Source organism: Thermobia domestica, chromosome 16 (genome assembly GCF_964235325.1).
Source record: "Thermobia domestica chromosome 16, izTheDome1.hap1.1, whole genome shotgun sequence".
In the NCBI taxonomy this organism is placed as follows: Eukaryota; Metazoa; Arthropoda; class Insecta; order Zygentoma; family Lepismatidae; genus Thermobia; species Thermobia domestica.
In genome coordinates this window covers 94061918-94080209 of record NC_137469.1, presented here as the reverse complement: position 1 = coordinate 94080209, position 18292 = coordinate 94061918, and the positions used below count along the sequence as shown (strand labels likewise).

Genomic DNA, 18292 nt, shown 5'->3' with positions numbered 1-18292 from the left:
ACTTAAGGGCGTGTGCTCAATCGCGTAATGCTTTTCGCCAAGCACTTATAAGTGTTTGTGTCTGATGAAGAGGACGTTAGGTCCTTGAAACTGTAACACATTGTAAGTATAGTTTTTAATATATTTCATTCTGCTCTGGTCAGAACTGTGTTTTATTTGTTACTCTACTTATCCAGAGCCATGGAGTTTGTTCACTTATAATTATCATTTAACAGTAACTGTACTTCGACAGGTTTTCTATAAATTTATAAAAACTGTGTTTCCCTTAAACCATATCTTCAGTTCGCTACTGCATCACAGCTTTCAGACGAAAGATGGTGATAAAAGATGCCTCATCATTAGATATGGTCTCAACCTTTACTTTTTATTTTCTATAGTTTCCGGAGATCACATAAACTAAAGTACACACTAAAAGTCTCCTACGTACTGTTTATGTGTAGTTTTAAGGTAATAAATACAATTATTTCTAAAATTCATTGACCACAGATAGCTACGTACTACACGCTCATCAATTTTATCGGTTAAAACGTTTTTATTATTTTCTCAATTTCCAAAAAAAAAAAAAAAAAAAAAAATGTTAAAAATTATTAATCTATAATCTATGTAATAAATGAAATTTATTTTTTATTTATTTATTTCTTAACCTTTCAGGTTCCAATGGTACTGAATGAATTCCAGCTGAGTTAATATTAACTGGCGGGGAAAAATTGTGGAACAAGATACACCAACTCATTCTCCTTATCTGAAACAAGAAGGAATTGCCACAAGAGCGAAAAGAATCAATAGCCGTTCCAATTCCCAAGAAAAGTGACAAAACTAACTGTAATAATTATCGAGGCATTTCTTTTCTGTCAACATTCTATGAAATCCTCTCAAACATTCTAGTAGCAAGATTAATCCCATACGGATATGAAATTACTGGAGATTATCAGTGCGGATTTAGGAGAAATCGATCGACAATATTTACCATTCAACAAGTACTCAAAAAGAAGTGGGAATACAATACCCCAATACATCAATTATGTGTTGATTTTAGAAAGGCGTACGATTCGGTTAAGAGGTAAACGTACATTCTTAAAGAACCTGGAATAACGAAAATGCTAGTTAGATTAATTAAGATGTGTTTAAATGAATTCCAAATGAAGTCTGCTTAGGAAAATTCTTGTCCATGAGTTTTCACGTCGAGAATGGCCTGAAACAAGAAAATGCATTATCGCCAATATTATTCAATTTTGTTTTAGAGTACGCTATACGGAAGATAGCAACCAGGGCCTAGAGCTTAATGATATTCGCCAGGTTATGGCGTATGCTGATAATGCAAATCTGATAGGGAATGATCGATCACCATATTTAAAATGGCAACCAAGACATTGTGCCTGTATCAGATACCACTAATATTGAAACGGTTGGAGATAATGAACAGAATAAAAAGTGAATCAGAAAAAATGGCATGGGTCGCGTTGAATCAACATCATTCGACGTGCTTCATGCCATTTTCCTGTATCACTTTTTATTCTGTTCATTATCTCCAACCGTTTCAATATTAGTGATAGTGGACGTTTTATCTGACACAGGCACCATATGTCTTGGCGGCCACTTTGAATACGGTGACCGATATGAAAAATCTTTTGTCACAACGCTGTTTAAGTGTTTGGAGATTTATCGAACGAAGTATCACTCGCACCATGTTTCTATTTAAATTTTTAAAGTTGGTCCTGGGCCCCCATGAAAGCCGGCCCTGGGGGAAGCACCACAGCAACATCATTTGACCTGCCCCATGCCATTCCCTATTTGAGTTTTTGTTTGGTTCAATTATGTTCAACCGTTTTCCAGTTATTTCCGTGGAAAGATTAAAATGGGCGATCCTATATATATACTCAATTGTATCAGAAACGTGATATGGTTTGTGATATTTTTCCCTTTCGCCTGTAACATGTGTAGGGAGATTTTATTCCTTTCTGCCGTTTTTTTTTTCATTGACGTATGACTTTCAGCCCATCATGTACGTATACAATAGAATTACAAACTAAACCAACTTTTCTTGGGCGTTACAGCTACGTGTGGCCTGTCAATGAATCAAACGTTGCCAGTTACAAAGGTTTAGCCACTTACCATTGTCACCAGACGGCAAAAGAAGATTGACTTGCTGTTCCCTTGAATAATGGCACGCTAGGTCTTGACCTTCAAGGAGAAAGTTGGTTTTATTTTTGTTCGAACTTTTTTTCTTTTTTTAACATACATTTTTGCTGGTAACTGCAATTAGATTATTTTCTGTAAATTTATTTTTTTTAAAAAAATGTTCTTTTCTTATACCATATCTTCAGTTCGCTAATGCATCACAGCTTTCAGACGAAAGATGGTGATAAAAGATGCCTCATCATTAGATATGGTTTCGGGCTGTTATTTTATGTATTTGCCGAAGATCATATAAATCAATAACCGTTGAGTGTCGGGTGGGAACTAGCCGGAAATTCAACGTTTTCCTTCATGTGACGAAATCACCTATTAGTAATTTGAATTTCTACAGAAGTTTTAAGATTTTAACTATCAACTTTCTACTTTTATTAATTTATTATTATTTTCTTTTTATCCGGAATTTCATTTTATTTCTGAAGAATATTTTCATCCAAAAAGAGAAAAAATAATTTGATTTACAAGGTATTTTGTAATGAGTTTAAAAATGTAGAGCACATATACAGGATGGTAAGAAACTATTTGAACAAACTTCGGGAGCTGATGCCCGACACCGAAACTAGCAAAACTCTTGAAGTTTGGTCACTGAGGGATAGTTTCGGCAATATAGGTGCCGAAAGCGTGAGAAAATGAACTTCAGAGGGCTGTAATTCAAAAACAACGCAACGTAGAGTGCGGTTTAGAACATCACACTCGAAGTCATATCTGCTCGATTGAAAAATGTATGTTTCAAACCTCCGCAACATGTGTGCGAGTGGTTCCCAAAGGAACGTAGGGATTTCCTATAACCTGGCAAGTAATTCCTATATTTCTTTAGGAATCCCACGCACGCATCTTGCGAAGGTTTGAAACATACATTTTTCAATCGAGCAGATATAACTTCGAGTATGTTCTAAACCGCACTCTCTACATTGCGTTATTTTTGAATTACAGCCCTCTGAAGTTAATTTTCCCACGCTTTCGGTACCTTATATCGCCGAATGTTCAAATAGTTTCTTACTATCCTGTATAAGGTATCAAAAACACAAGTGTCTCAATAAGTATATGAAGACAAATCAAAACTAGGGGAACTTCATTTAATTAATTTCTTATCGGTAAGCACATAAATTAAATGTTCGGAATTTTTCTCGCATTCCTTTTCTAAAGTAGTTAAATGAACTATAAATTCAGAAGTTATTTTTTATTGTTTATTCAATTCGAAGTTTTATTTATACACAATAATCTATAGGTCAATGAATTTAACCGAAAGAAGACTGTACAATATGTACAGAATAATAGTACTTGTGTGTATGCGATAGGATGGTATGCCTGTTATTGTATTTTAATTACTTAGAAACACCGCCGGTTTAATTACTCAGCACACCTTTCACATGATATTAATCCAGGATCCATGATAGAACTCTAATTTCTCAGCGTTAAGCCAAGAATCTACTTACTTGGGGAGGAACTGTAAGCCCTCGTCCACCACGGGGTACACTACCATAATTTGGACCCCAGCTACCAACGACCACTCCAGCAATCTCTAACTGACCACCTCGAGCTAAGACTGCACGTCTTCCAATTAGCCCGCGACCACGATTCTGGTTTACTAGAGAACTACCAGCTGGAACTACATTAGGTGGAGGAGGCAGTCCAGTCATTCTCAAACCTATAAAATAAACGTAAAATACCATTAATTTCACCAAATAAATGAGTATCACCATTTACCATTAGAACTCGAATATCTTACACATAAATTTCCGTGACAGAAATCTTTGAAGAAGTTAACGGAATAAAATTATAGAATCTCTATTTAAGCAAGTACCGAAGCGTTTTGTTTGTTGTGAAGTTAACTCGCGAAAACTTGTCGGAATGATTGGTCAATGGAAGATTCGTACTACATTTAGAACCATTTTGTCAAGAATAATTTTTAAAGTAGGCGCACTTTTGACCCAAGTTCAATCTCATAACCAGCCACGAGGGCAGGCAAGGTCTCATAACGTCGAAAGCTGTGGCGAAATGATATAAATGCCTTATTTTGCTAGAACCTATTTATCGTTATCATTGACCGCATGTCATTTTATGGTTACTTCTAAAGTTTTGTTCACCTTTCTACCAGAAACGCACGTCACATTGTTCGCCGTTTTGGAATGAAGTTCACTCAGCAAGATACGAATTTTAAAGTTCCTCACCAACCAAAAATCATTGCTGACCAACCAAATACATAAAAAAAATAATAAAAAAAAGATGGTTCCTGTTGTTATGAATTTCACGATTGTGACATGCTTCAAGTATGGTCCTATCACACGGTAGCTCTTGAATGATCATTCTATGCTTTGAACTTATCTTAACGGACAAACAACATAGCTTGTGTATGGACAACGTAAAGAAAATGTTTACATCGTCCTATAAGAAATGAACTGTTTTCTATAGCATTACTGCTTTACCTACTATGAACTGAGCTTTTAACGTAGTTTTTGGTCGCAATATTGACTGACATATTTCACTTGCAGTTTTAGGTTTGTAATAATTGTTATTTCTATGATTTGTAATTTGCTTCCTCTTCGTTTTAATGTATTCTGGTAATTGATATTTTCGACGTCATAAAATTAATGCATTTAATAAGGTTTTGGTAAAATAATGATATAAAAATACAATGAATATATTCATTTTTGCAATGTAAACTGCCAATCTCTAAATTTATTGCAACATTTTCAGCGTTTTATTTTGCCTCAACTGCCGATTTTTAGTCGTAAGCTTACCTACAGATATTAATTGCATGTAAGAATTTACTATTTCATTAGTAGCCTAGATAGCACACCCTCTGCAGTATTTGTTTATATTTACAGATTTCATTCACATTTATTCTGCCTTCACTCGTGTGCCACCGTTGACTCCTCAACCTTAAAAAATACTTCTAGCCTCTCAACCTCACATACTAAAAAATGAGGCGAGGTTAAGTTTGGGCCTCTTAAGACTGCCACCTATGAATTACACTAGGGAAGCTCATTAAATGTAAATAATAGCGTACTATGAAATTCTACGTATTTGTCCTTCAACAACAGCAACTAAGATTACGCATGTTTAAATGTGGTAAAGAGTACATTATCATTTATTTTCATGCAAATATTATAGGAATATTCTTAACGTTTCCAGTAAATGGTTATAAAACGTAATATGGAGTGTCTTTTTCTTCTGAAAAAAAAAAAATCACTAAAAACCCTGCCTCACCGCATTTTAATTTAATAAGTGCCAAAGGGTTAGGTCACCTTGCAACATCAGTTTCGTGAACATCCACACAGTGATTATCAGATTTTTTCAATCAAAAGTGAGTTTACTTAAGGACTGAAAATCCAGTCAAGTTTACAGTATTCAAGTCATACTTCTGAAATATGCATGAAGACACACACTAAAATATACATGAACTTAATTTTCACTGTGTAAAACAATTAAAAAAAAAAAACTCTCCAATAGTATTCTCGTAAATAAAAATAGTTATATTAAGCAAGTTTTCAGAGAATCGAACTTAGTGAAAGACATTATATGAGGTCTAAAATTTAGCTAGCTGGATTATTATTAAGAATATGTTTTTCCGTCTCATTACATTACAACCTAGTAGTTAACATGATAATTAATAGATTATCTCTTAGTATCAACCTGGAACACTTCATGGTATACTCCCTTTTCCCGTACGTTCAAGTTCTCCTTCTTTAACTCGCAGTCTAGTTACAACTACTGAAACAAAACTGACTATTATGACTGTATCTTATGAAAATTTTCAAGTACCTTTCTGTTCCCTTCGTCGGCCACAACTACAGAGAAGAATCTAACGCCAAAACAAAACTTATCATTCCTAATAATCCTTATTGTATCAGCACGACGCCTCTTGTTAGTAACGGTAATATGCAAATCTCGTTACAGTTGCACAAACATCTAGATATAAAAGCAAGACGTCTTACTGACAGTCACGCTAATATTTCATACTTGAGTAAGGCTATTAGCTGTCGCTGGCGTGCAGGCGAGTCGAAGGCTTAGGGCAAAGAATTAGTAAAAACGAAGTACACAGATTTTTTTTTTTTTTTTTTTTTTTTAACTTCATCAAACGAAAATGTTTGTTTTAACGCTACATCGTGATTGACAAAGGAAACACACAACCAACCTGTCATTTGAGGGAACGGTGGACGAGCAAACTGAGCATTCAGACCCTCCAAAATCGCCTTTCTCATTCTCTCCACTTTAACAACTTGCTCGATATGGTGATCACACAATTCCAAAAGGTTTTTCACAGATCCTGCTTTGTGGAGTTTGTAGTGGAAAAGTTTTCCATCAAAGAACAGCCAAGGGCAACACATTAACCATGGAATAGGAGCACCACATGCATCGTTCGCCAATAAAGCTGTCTCAACACCCTGCATAAATAAAGCCGCAAGTTGCACACCACGGCTTGTTACTAAAGGCAGCTGAAAGAAATAAAAATCATAATTAATCATAATAAACGAAGATAAAATATCTAAAATTTATTTAATATTTTATATAGCTTCCCTTTTATGGACCTCCCCGCTTCCCAAACGTTTTAGTGACTGTTCATAATAGACAGGGATCAATCTCTGTTAATCTGTATTTAGCACAGTTTAAAAAAAAAAAAAAAAAAAAAAGCCATATACTGCTCTGACAATGGAGCCTCGAACTGATCCAATAGTTACAAATTGCGAATAGAAATTAATGTCTGCAGGACGTACACGGCAGACTTTCCTCCCACAAGATTCGTTAACAGCCATAATTGTTGAGTTCTACGTTTTCAGTATTTATTAATAAATGTTGCATCTACTTCTTCCGTGACTTTTGGTATAGTCATATGTACACTCAGGAATTAAATTCACACATACAATTTATATTTTGTAACACGTGCCCATATCCCCAGAAATACTTTAGTTTTTTATAGGTGGGGATCTTCCTCTCAGTAATTCGAACGCTGCGTATAGTGTTTCGATATTAATTTAAGAAGATATTTACAACTAATGTATCTACTGGACAGTGAACACAATTACTACGTGAATTCTGTGTAATTAAATTCGTGTAATCTCTCATTTACGAACAAATAACCATGCCTTATCGGTGACCGTTACTCAGAGATTTCGTTGTATTATGAATCACAAAGCAGACTTGGCAGGTTACATCGATATCATGGAAAATATGCAGATTACACAAAATTTTGTTGGAAAGCAGCCTTAGGCGAAAAAGTTAAAACAATAACGCATTATTTTAGTATGTGGTAACAGTAATTCTGATTAAACCATCAATGAAGAGATGTGAGTTTTAATTACTGCTTTGGTGAACATTCCTGTTTCTACGAATTATTTACATTATTTTACAACACTTGCAGACACAGAACAATGAATAACAAAGTGATTTGGCTACTGGACTGGCTGGGAATCGAACCTCAATCTTCCCCTTTCTGAGTGACTGCTTTACCACGTGAGCTATCAACATGGCCTGTTTTTTTTCAGTATTTTGGCGCTTTATTTCTTAAACCTCTCTTTCACTTCATTTTAAGCTTAGCGTCCCTTTCAACAGCGAGACTATATCAGGGATCATAGCGGTCTGGTCTCTTGTAAATAGTTGAAAAGTGACCAAAATCTCATCATGCCCCTTTTTCCTTTGTCAATTTCTCCATCACCTATCTGTTTGTTTGCTGTTTTGTTTCATCTTTTCTTCTTTGAGCTTCCTCCTTTCTTAGGCTTTCTAAGTATGCTTTGTAGTTACGGTAAGCAGACTTAGCAGATGTAAGAAGCTTCTGAGTAAGTGGAATCAGTTCTGGCCTATTTCCGAATTTCTTCATCCCAGACATTATATTTAACTTGGCATTGAGAGCATTCATCACCTACTCTTAAGAACATACAAGAAGCATAACACAAAACGAACATGAACCACACAAACACATACAACGTTAAGCGGAGCGTTAACTATTACGAGAGAAAACTAAAAGACTATTGTGATAGAAGAAAGAATAGACACAGAAGGGTTCTCAACCCCACCTTGAGAGCTTAAGCATCCACCAACCATCTACCGTGCTTTAGAAAGAATAAAAGCTGACTGTTTCACACGTGGCAGCAAGTACTTTAGCTTTCAGAAGAGTAATGTGTGACAAGTTTCTGCTTTATTCCATTTATTTTTATATTTTTCTTAGAAAACTGCCAATGCAAAACATAAATCACACGAAAAAGTCACTTTACCTCCCAAAAAAGTAACTTTTAGTGACCAACTTGAAAAAAGTAACTTTTAGTTAAAAAGGTGACTCGCTATGAGCCCTGCTATATGTGACGTGGACCTAGGGCTTAACGTAGAATACGAACCATGAACTCCCGCCGAGAATCGAACCAGGGTCTCTCATGCCAAAGGCATGTACGCTAACCGCTTAGCCGAGAGAGATCTCTTTAAACCTCTATAATATGACGGACTTTTCTACATAAATAAATTGAGCTGAAAAAGCTTTCACGTACTGTATATGAAGATAAATTACAGACACTAAACTGCAAGTAGATACTGCACACTGTTATTCCATTGTTTTATCTACTAGTTGGATCAAACCCTCGTTTTGCGAAAGACTTTTCTTTTTCTAAGTTTTAGATGCTTTAAATTATTTATAATTTTCCTTTGACGTAGAAGTGACGTCATGAGAGCAGTTGGGTTAAACGTGGAGGAATATAAATAGCTTCAATGTGTTTAATTCGTGTAACTTCATGATAATTTACAAAGTCCGTTCTGAAAGTATCCGAATATATTTATTTGCAAACAATTTATTGACGACAATTACAATTGCTGACAATAGTCTTCAATATAGGCAACCTTTGAGCCTCAATACAGCGAGTATAGCGACTTTTCCACTGTTCGCAGCAGTCCTGGTAGTCCTTGACTAACCTTCTTCAATCCTGCGGTCGTAACGGTTTGAATCTCTTAAAACTGATGCAAAACGCTTCCCCGCTTAAACACACTTTTTACCTTGGGAAACAATAAGTCGGCCGGTGCCCAGTCCGGGCTATAGGGAGGATGAGGAAGCGTTGCCATGCGTACCTTGGGAAGAAACTCACATACCAACAGCGCCGTGTAACCCGGTGCGTTGTCGTGGTGAAATACTCACTCGTCGGCGATGTCGAAACGGACGCGCTAGACGAAGACGGTTAACCACTATTTTCTAGTAAGCTGCATTCACGGTGATCCAGCAGATGCAAACTCTGTGCACAACCTCCTTCGCGTCGAAAAGGACTGAGAATTGTCTTCACCTTTGATTTGGATGTCGGGGCCTTCTTTTGACGAGGGTTCACGGAGAGTGTCACTCTGAACTTTATATCTTGCTTTCGGGGTCCACACGTTCCACAATTTTGCTGGAATTCCGCACGCGACACTGCATTTGATCGTTCGTTAAAATCTTTGGAACCATTTCTGCAGATTTATCGCATATTCAAGTTCTCGGTAACAATTTTCAATAATTTGTGTTTTCGCCAGTCCCACCTCCTCTGCAATCACCTGGAGACTTAAACGCTTGTCTTTATCTAAAAACGAGCTTTCACACGGTCCACATTTTCCTCCGTTTTAGATGTGGACGGTATCCCTGAGCGTTGTTTGTCCTCGACCATCTGCCGTCCTTCCTTGAACCCCGTATCCCAAGTCCAAAATTGCGTGCGGGACATCACTTCCTCGCCATACGCCTTCCGTAGCAACGTTAAAGTCTCCAGTTGTATTATTATTAATTATTATTGTACCAAATCAATCAAATACAAATCCTCGACGCGACGTTGTTTCGGTGTATACAACGCGAGCGATAGCAACTCAACCATTACTCGCAGGCAAGTAAGCGAGACCTTGTTTTGAACGTTAAGGTATCCACTACCAACTGGCGCTGCTTACCAACATCCTCGACCGATTCTCGTGCCGCGTTGCGGACAACTCCTATACTTTCAGAATAGAATTAAATGAAATGAAGAAGCTTCAATGTTTAATTTGTCTGATAATTTCTTTGTTTAGACCTAAGAAATATCTTTTTTTTAGTATCCACCAACTACAATCATTATCTCCGCTTTTCCAAAAATCTTCAGACCTAAGAAATATCCTTTTTTTAGTATCCACCAACTACAATCATTATCTCCGCTTTTCCAAAAATCACGTGAAAATTAATAAAATAATAAAAACTAACTGGCAACACCGGTAACTCAGTAATTCTTCAACATCACACCAAAGTTATATTAACAGAAAGAGAACACAAAAGCGAGCTTAAACTAATGCATCTATCTTACTTGAGTGTAAGTACTAACCTGTAATTCTTGTAGATAGTGAGCATTCATTAGCTCGGGTGAAAACGCTTGAGCAATAAATGCATCCAATTCTGGTTTTCGCAGAACTCGCTTATCAGGAAATGACATTATGTACCTGGCAAAAGAAAAGGTTTTATTGAATTATATATCTATACCTATATCTATCTATAGGGCGGGTCGAAAATGCTCTCGTGCTAAAAAAAAAATTGTATATTGTAATAAGAAAAATATCCGACATAAAAAAAAATAAAATAAAATCGGTTAACATCTTCCACTCGCGCATCACACTTAAATTGCAAAAACCGACTTTTTTTTTTTTTAATTTAAAGTTACTTTTAACAAAGACGTTCTACTTTTTTAAACATTTTTTAAGGTTTAAAGAGCCTAAATAAGTTAAATTCTGATCAATAATGTTACATTTCCGTTCGCGCAAGGTCTGAGAAAAACTGTCTTGTTACGAAGGACAAAATACACCAGTAAAATGTGATAATAGTGAACATGCTAACATCGCAATTTGCAAAAATGGCATAACTAAAACCAGCAACTTTTATGAAAACAAGTTTCGATCGAACTGAAACTATACTACACACACTCACTCCTGTATAACTAATGACAATGTTTTGTTAATGTTTTCAAAACTAGAAACAAATTGACGTTTGGAGAATCACGTGGTACGCTGTTGCCACTTCGTGCGCACGCCGGTGAGCCTTCAGCTGGAACTGTCTTGAGTTTTAATGAAAATCTCTAAATATTGGTTTATTTGGATGGATGAAAGGATATGTTTGTCGTCCCAGTTTGTGCATGTTGGGAAGGCGGGAAACCTGTGTGTGATTGCGTATGTGTGAGAGAGAGAAAAGAAATAAGATCTTGCTTGTGATTGTAAAGAATGTACTGTTTTCTTTAATACGTGTTTTCTTATAAAGCAGTAGAACAATTTTAAAAATGTTTATGAGGAAAAATAAATGAAAACATTTTTTTTTAAATCACGAGGATAAAAAGAAATTATAAAGCACTTCTGAATGTCTGCGTTCATCTGAAATTTGGAGCTGGGAGGATATGCATTTGTTAGGAATTTTTCTACAAATAAATGATCTTGGTTCCGCTTGATTGTGAAGTTTCAGTGCCGAGGCTATGTGCGGCTGAGATGGGATTTACTGCCTGTTGGATCAGAACCTTTCGAGGCACGTGGCTCACCAACAATCGAACTGAGAGATCTCGTGTGTAAAGAAATCGTGGCCATTAGCGTCTTGGTTGCGAAGAGAGAAGGTTCATTTCTATCTTTTTTGAGTTTAGCGTCCAATTTCAAGAGAACATAGCCTACTACTTGTGGCTCTACAGTTCAACGTAGAATTCGAACCACACCGTCTTTCGGGAAGCGAACCCTCAATCTCTCACTAAAGACGAAAAAGCGCGTCACTAAGTAACTCATATTGGATATACAATGTTTGCATATGTTGACTGCTATTCATTTTTTCGAGTGAAAAGCTCTAAAACTCAGAAATAAGGATGATGCTTGACGCTAACCGTCCATTCCATTACAGGACGTAAATATACATAACACGAAGGAATATATTCAAATCATTACTATAAACCGTAATTATATAATTTTTTGTTTCCAGTGTCTATGAAGAGGAAATTATTAATACACTGAGTAAACCTGATTGTAAGAAACAAGTATTTCTTCCATGGGATAAGCAATTTTTGGTTCCCGTAATGAATTTTCTGAGTTTCATGATTTCGGCCGTTTTGCAGGGAGAATGTCCTCCAGTTCACTGGATGTATTCGTTATATACACAAATATGTATGTACATAAATAAACGTACAACACACATACCAGCAGTGGCGGATCCAGAAATTGTTTTTGAGGGGGGCTGGATTAAAATAATTTACAAAAACAGTGGAACTCATTTTTGCTGCTCAAATTTGATGGTAATATATAATACACATACATATAGTTAAAAATAGATTAGTTAATGGAGGCAAATAAGTGGTGTTACCTGATATTTTAACTCATGTATTTAAAAGGCATTTTTAGTGTCAATGACGTCAAATTTCTGTTACTCGGACATTTTTTGAAGGGCGCTTCAGCCCCAAAGCTCCCCCTTTAAATCCGTTACTGTACACCAGCACACGTTATATACAACAAAAGAGCTCACATATAAATATAATTACAGGATTGTATACGAAGATAATACTCGAATGAACACGAATATAAACAAGTAAACAATCTAAAAATCACTTCCACGTAGAAAGAAAGGAAAGACTAAAACAATTTCTTTTCTTCTGAAAACACGTGCTTACTAGCGGCAATATTGGAATGTTAAGGTCTGTTGTCAGGGAAACCCTCCACCCACTGTTGCTAAAAGGACGTTTATGATCGACCCTCGCTGAATGACCCCAATAACTATGTGACGTAGATTCCCTTCTTCAAAACAAATCTGCACGTGTTTTTGAGCTGTCAATTTGTTTCTAGTTTTGAAAGTACTTTAGATACGTTCCGATTCCCAACCTCTCTTTTTTCCCCTCTGTATATACAATAATGTTTGGACTAATTCTGAAGAAGAAAGGAATTCATCTAGTTTGATGAGTTGTGCCACACTACCACTGAGTACTGAAAGTGAGCAGTTTGTGTTTGTTCAAGCACCAACTAATAAGACTGTCTCTAGTAATCATTTTGTAAAAATAATTATGCATATTTTCAGTGAAGACTTTTCATTCTCGAGAAGAGCTTTAAATTTTAATTTTTTATACAACGTCTATGTACTTCATATTGAACATGGCAAAACAGAAAAAGAAACTAAGAATTATACATACAGCTCCGTTACGCAGAAAGAGTCTTACTAAGAATATTCATGATTCGTCAGAAGCTGTAAGCGTACGACAAATGGGAGATAGCAGTGCTTTCTCTGTTAATTCAGCGATCGTATTTCTGTTTTTTAAATCTCTCTTAATTCCTAGAATATCTGTAACAGTTCAGATTGAAGTATGTGTCAACATTCCAAACACACCTACACCCAGAACAGTGCTTTACTCTTCTTCCTTACGACATCCAGTACCATTATGAGCGAACAGTACGGAGCTTAAGAGGAAGACAAAAATCCAAACCATACATTTAAATGGAGTTAACCAAAAATTACACAACCAGCAGGTCTTATCAATTCTTTAAGATCGAAAAAAGAAATGTCTCTACTGAAGACACCATCCGAATTTCTAATGATTTTATTCATTACTCTAAGGTTGGCTTTGCTTTTTTATTTTTTTATTTATTTATTTTTTTTTTTCTTTTTAACGCTGTTGATAATCAACCTAATACCAAACAACAATCGAAGTTCTTCAAGATGTAATTTTCCGTATGAATAATCTATCATCTTTTGTTTCCTAGCGAACAGAAAAAGTCTTCAAAAATATATTTTTACAGAATTCAGTTCTTAGGTTAGATTGTATGCTTCCGTTAAATTTGTTCCACTCTACTAATTTTACTGTAGGTACGATACACGTCACAATATAACGCATTGTGTGCGTTTAATAATCAGCGAACACGTTTCATTTTTTTTTTCCTTTCAATTATTCCTGAAATATTACTTTCTTTCTCTTCATATCATATACCGTAATTGCGGGCTACTTGGACCCTTAAGGGGCTACTTGGACCCATACCAAAAACTTGTTTAAAGTCCCATATGCAATGCAATAATGAGAAAGTCCAGAGTTAGATCCGTTAGATGGGATCATAATGCAGGCATACACACATTGAAACTAGTTCTGTGGTAGGCTACGATTGAGCAGCATTGGTGAAAAAGGTCGTTGACAAAAAGAGTGTATTTATTGACCGCCAAACTTGTGTGTGGACACTATTTGCAAGGAAGTGGAACCAATGCTAAGTAAACACATAAGTAGTTACATATAGGTTAATGAAACTGACATGGTAAACTTTCTCATATACAATAAGATGTGTGCGTAATTGCATTATTTATAAAGTGTGTACATATGGCCTGGAAAACATGGATATTTTGTCCCACCACATCTTTTGTTATCTTTATCCCACCCCATCCTTTGTTATCTTTATCAATGAAAAATGAAGGTCTGTTGTCACGTGTCACACAAGTAAGGACTTTTCATTGTTTCCTTAAGGATACCAGTACAAAATGGTACATCAATATAAACGATTGCCTGCAGGTCGAAAATATGCTGATTTTTCATAACAGCTTGAAGAATGTTTACTAGCAATTTAGTCGGGGAAAATGTCGCAAAAAGAAACAGCTCACTTCAAGATAAATCGTTCCACCATAGAAAGAAGATTAAAGAAGAGATCAAGGCAGAATCCGGGCCATCTGAAAGTGTTCATTGAAGAAGAAGAATTAGCCTTCGCTAGTCATCTTGATAAAGTTTGTGATTTCGGATTCCTCGTTAATTAACTTGATTTCAGATTTATTGTGAAGTCCTATTTAGCCATGCATGGGAGAACTGTCATTGCTTTCTAAGACAATCTTCCCAGTCGAGATTGGGTGAAGTTATTTTAGAAACTGCACCTCCAGTCAACGACTAGATTCGCTGCTAATATAGATAGGGCTCGTATAGCTGTAGAAAACGTAATCAGCTATTACAGTCATTATATTTGATAGTACCTCTTAACATGTTCTCTTTGTGGTTTGCAGTAAATAAAAAGTGTTGTTCTTGGAACACCTACGTCCTACTTAGTCTCAGAGCAGATTTCAATGGTTTTCTGTAAGAAAATATGGGGGTGGGTTCAAGTAGCCCGAACGCGAGTCTTACTTGGATCCATTTTTTACAATAATCGTCTGTGCTTTGTTTCCAAAATACGTAACTAAAACTGTCCTCGATATGTACAATAAAGCCTGTAGCTCCACTTAATATGGGTTATGACAATAACTTTCAAGTTTTCGTAGATGAAAACAGGCCGAAAGAACGAATTTATTGCAAAATTGGGTCCAAGTAGTCCGCATCTACGGTACCGAACTAATTTATTTTCACTTCACGAAAAAGTGTGAGACAGACTGATAATTGTTCACATATATTACTAATTAACAACATATAAATCAAATGTATACTAATTAACACTAAAGGTTAGGAACCTTGACTGAAATATTTACCTTAGCACACAAGCCATAACGAGAAGATGCTGAGGAACGTAGGCAGGATTCAGCATCAATGGTGTATCAGACCGCATGCAAGTGAGGAACGCTCGCAATCTCCTCCTCTTGTCATCAATCGCAGATCTACAATACATGGAATAACACAAATAAGCTATTTTAAGTGAACAACTCACCAACTTTATTCAGAAATGAAGTTTTCAGGAATTCAGAATCCAAAATAGTAAATTCTATGCGAAGCTAAGTTTCTCAAAACTATGTTAAGGTTACTTTGATGTTCAATTTATCATTAAAATGTAATGCAGAAAAGTGTTGATACATGTTTCTTAAAGAAAGAACTTATCACACCCGATATACGAACCTATATTATTACAATTACAAATAGTAGAATTTCTAAACATTTTTGCTACCTATATGGTTGAACAACAGGGTTGGCTGGTTTAAACCAAAAAGAAGAACGAAAAATGTTTTAAATCGTGTGAACTTCATGGTGACGTCTCCACACATGAAACCATCTGCATTACGTTTATGTACTTTTCACCTTTTAATCAAGGGGTCCGGTGTTCAATTCTCGGTCGAACCACAACACATCTTTCAAGTGTAAACCAAGTAGCGATTCGAGGTGTCTCTTTAAGCGAAAGTCTTCTCCGTGATAACCTTGGTATTTCGTAAGGATGTTAAGCCTAAACATACGAAACGAAACCAAATTATATATTTCTACTTGCCTGAATGCCTGTTGTTTTATAAAGAAGCCAAGGTTGCTTAAATATATTGATAGAAATTAGCAAAATTTATCAATTGCCTACGCAGCTTCCAACATCAGCTTGGATTTGACTTTGTTTTAATTTTATTGAATATCTACATACCAAATTTGTAATTTAATACGTTTTAGCGTAGTGATTATGATACGCTGACCTTAAAATTTTATATACAAATACATTTGAAGTAATAACAGGATTTTCCCAATAGCTAAGGCGGGAGTTTCCCGATTTATATATAATTGTATAATGTTTTTACTTGTGTAACTGTTTTTTTGCTAAAATGACTCTTGACAATTATATTAACAAGTAGGCCTATGTAAAGATCAGTAAAACGCATTTTTATCAGCAGTCCTTCGTGAGTGAGTCGGCAATCGCATTTGTGACCAATTAGTACCGGTTTCGTGTCGAAATGGACAATTTTTCTTGAATGAATCCGAGAAGCGGTTTGGATTCCACTTTAAGCTTATGTGACCCCTTCCAGCATAACATTGTTGTTGCATGATAACACCAAGGCGAAACAAACTAATTTCTGTCCATATCTAAAATAAATACATAGAGTAAATTATTTAAACGAAAAGAGAAACCGGGTTTAAACCCAAAAAAGAAAAAAAAACTGTTTTTTTTCAATAAAAACCATGGTTTTTGCCAACCCTGTTGAACAATATGCTAGGTGTGTTGCAGAATCGACTGATACTTCAATACTCCTTGTACATATTTAATCTTCTATGTCCACGCACTTGTTCAATTTAAGAAATACACTATATATAACAGTGAAAAATTCTTAATTTCACAGGATAAATATTGACGTATGCTAAAGCATATTATGAAATATGTAAGTTCGGCTACATGCTTAAATTAATGTGGAGGTTTACACTGTCCAAATATCAGGAAAGCTTACAAATGTAAAGCAAATTCTTTCTGCCGATGCAAAATCTTTTTATCTCAAACTGAAACTCAAAGCGTTTTAAAATAGTCGTAAAATGTCTCGTACGTCACGATGCAAACTGAGATACCTTTGAAAACATTTAATTAGACGGCCAGGTGGAAGGATAGTTCAAAGCTTGAAGAATGACTTATATGAACTTTAATGAACAAACGTAATAGAAAGATGTGATGATGATATTGGCTGCTTGTTTATACCGCGATGAACCTAATAACTCTTTTTATACCTATTAACAAGCGTGTTTAATAATATTTACGAAATATGTAACACGGCAGAATTGTGTTTGCAAGTATTATTATTATTATTATTTGACTATGAACTGACCGATGTAGTAGGTAATTTGTCCAAATAATTTATTTATTTATTATTATTATTATTTTAATTATTCCATTTAAAACATTACTTATCTCTTTCAACTTACCCAAACCACAGTCTTTGGATTGTTGGAACACCCCAACCAACTTGTTCTGCTTTCACAATATCTGGCGTTCGGTATTGATTGTTTTTGGACCAAACCCATTCCTTGATTTTCACTTCCGGAATTTCACACTTCTCGCCTTCTGCAAAACGAAATCTAACTTGAACAAAAAAAATGTATATACACCATATCAGTTTTCCTGATCTAAATTCATGATGAATTTATTTATTTCATGCATACATAATGCAAACTTTTAAGAAAAATTTTAGAGTAACAGAATAAACCATTGTATGCTTATGAAAACTCAGTGAAACCGAACAAGAATCTGGAAATAACGACCATATATTTCTTAGCACCTGTTAAGGACTGTAGTCAGTTGCAACCAACTAGGCTGTCTAATGGATTATATACAGGTCCTAATTTGACGATTTTTAAGTTAAAAAACTTTCCAACTTTGCCCTTAACATATATGAACAAACTATCATAACACAGCGTAAAATAAGTTCTTCAATGCCACAACAAACTTAACGAGTCGAGCGATGGTTATGACTGAAAGATCACTATATCTGAAAATACGATTT

At 35.5% G+C, this 18292-nt stretch overlaps 1 protein-coding gene across 7 annotated transcripts in view; it reads right to left on the bottom strand.

The window, feature by feature from the left end:
* LOC145673253 (constitutive coactivator of PPAR-gamma-like protein 1 homolog) overlaps positions 1-18292 on the bottom strand; it is a 74806-nt gene that overhangs the window by 20756 nt on the left and 35758 nt on the right. For all 7 annotated transcript variants that reach the window (XM_081742772.1, XM_081742775.1, XM_081742777.1 and 4 more), the window contains exons 13-17: positions 17715-17853; positions 15590-15715; positions 10482-10596; positions 6332-6632; positions 3630-3841 (exon numbers count right to left, since the gene is read on the bottom strand). In XM_081742772.1, the coding sequence (XP_081598898.1) occupies positions 3630-3841; positions 6332-6632; positions 10482-10596; positions 15590-15715; positions 17715-17853 (893 nt within the window). The remainder of the gene's footprint in view (positions 1-3629; positions 3842-6331; positions 6633-10481; positions 10597-15589; positions 15716-17714; positions 17854-18292) is intronic.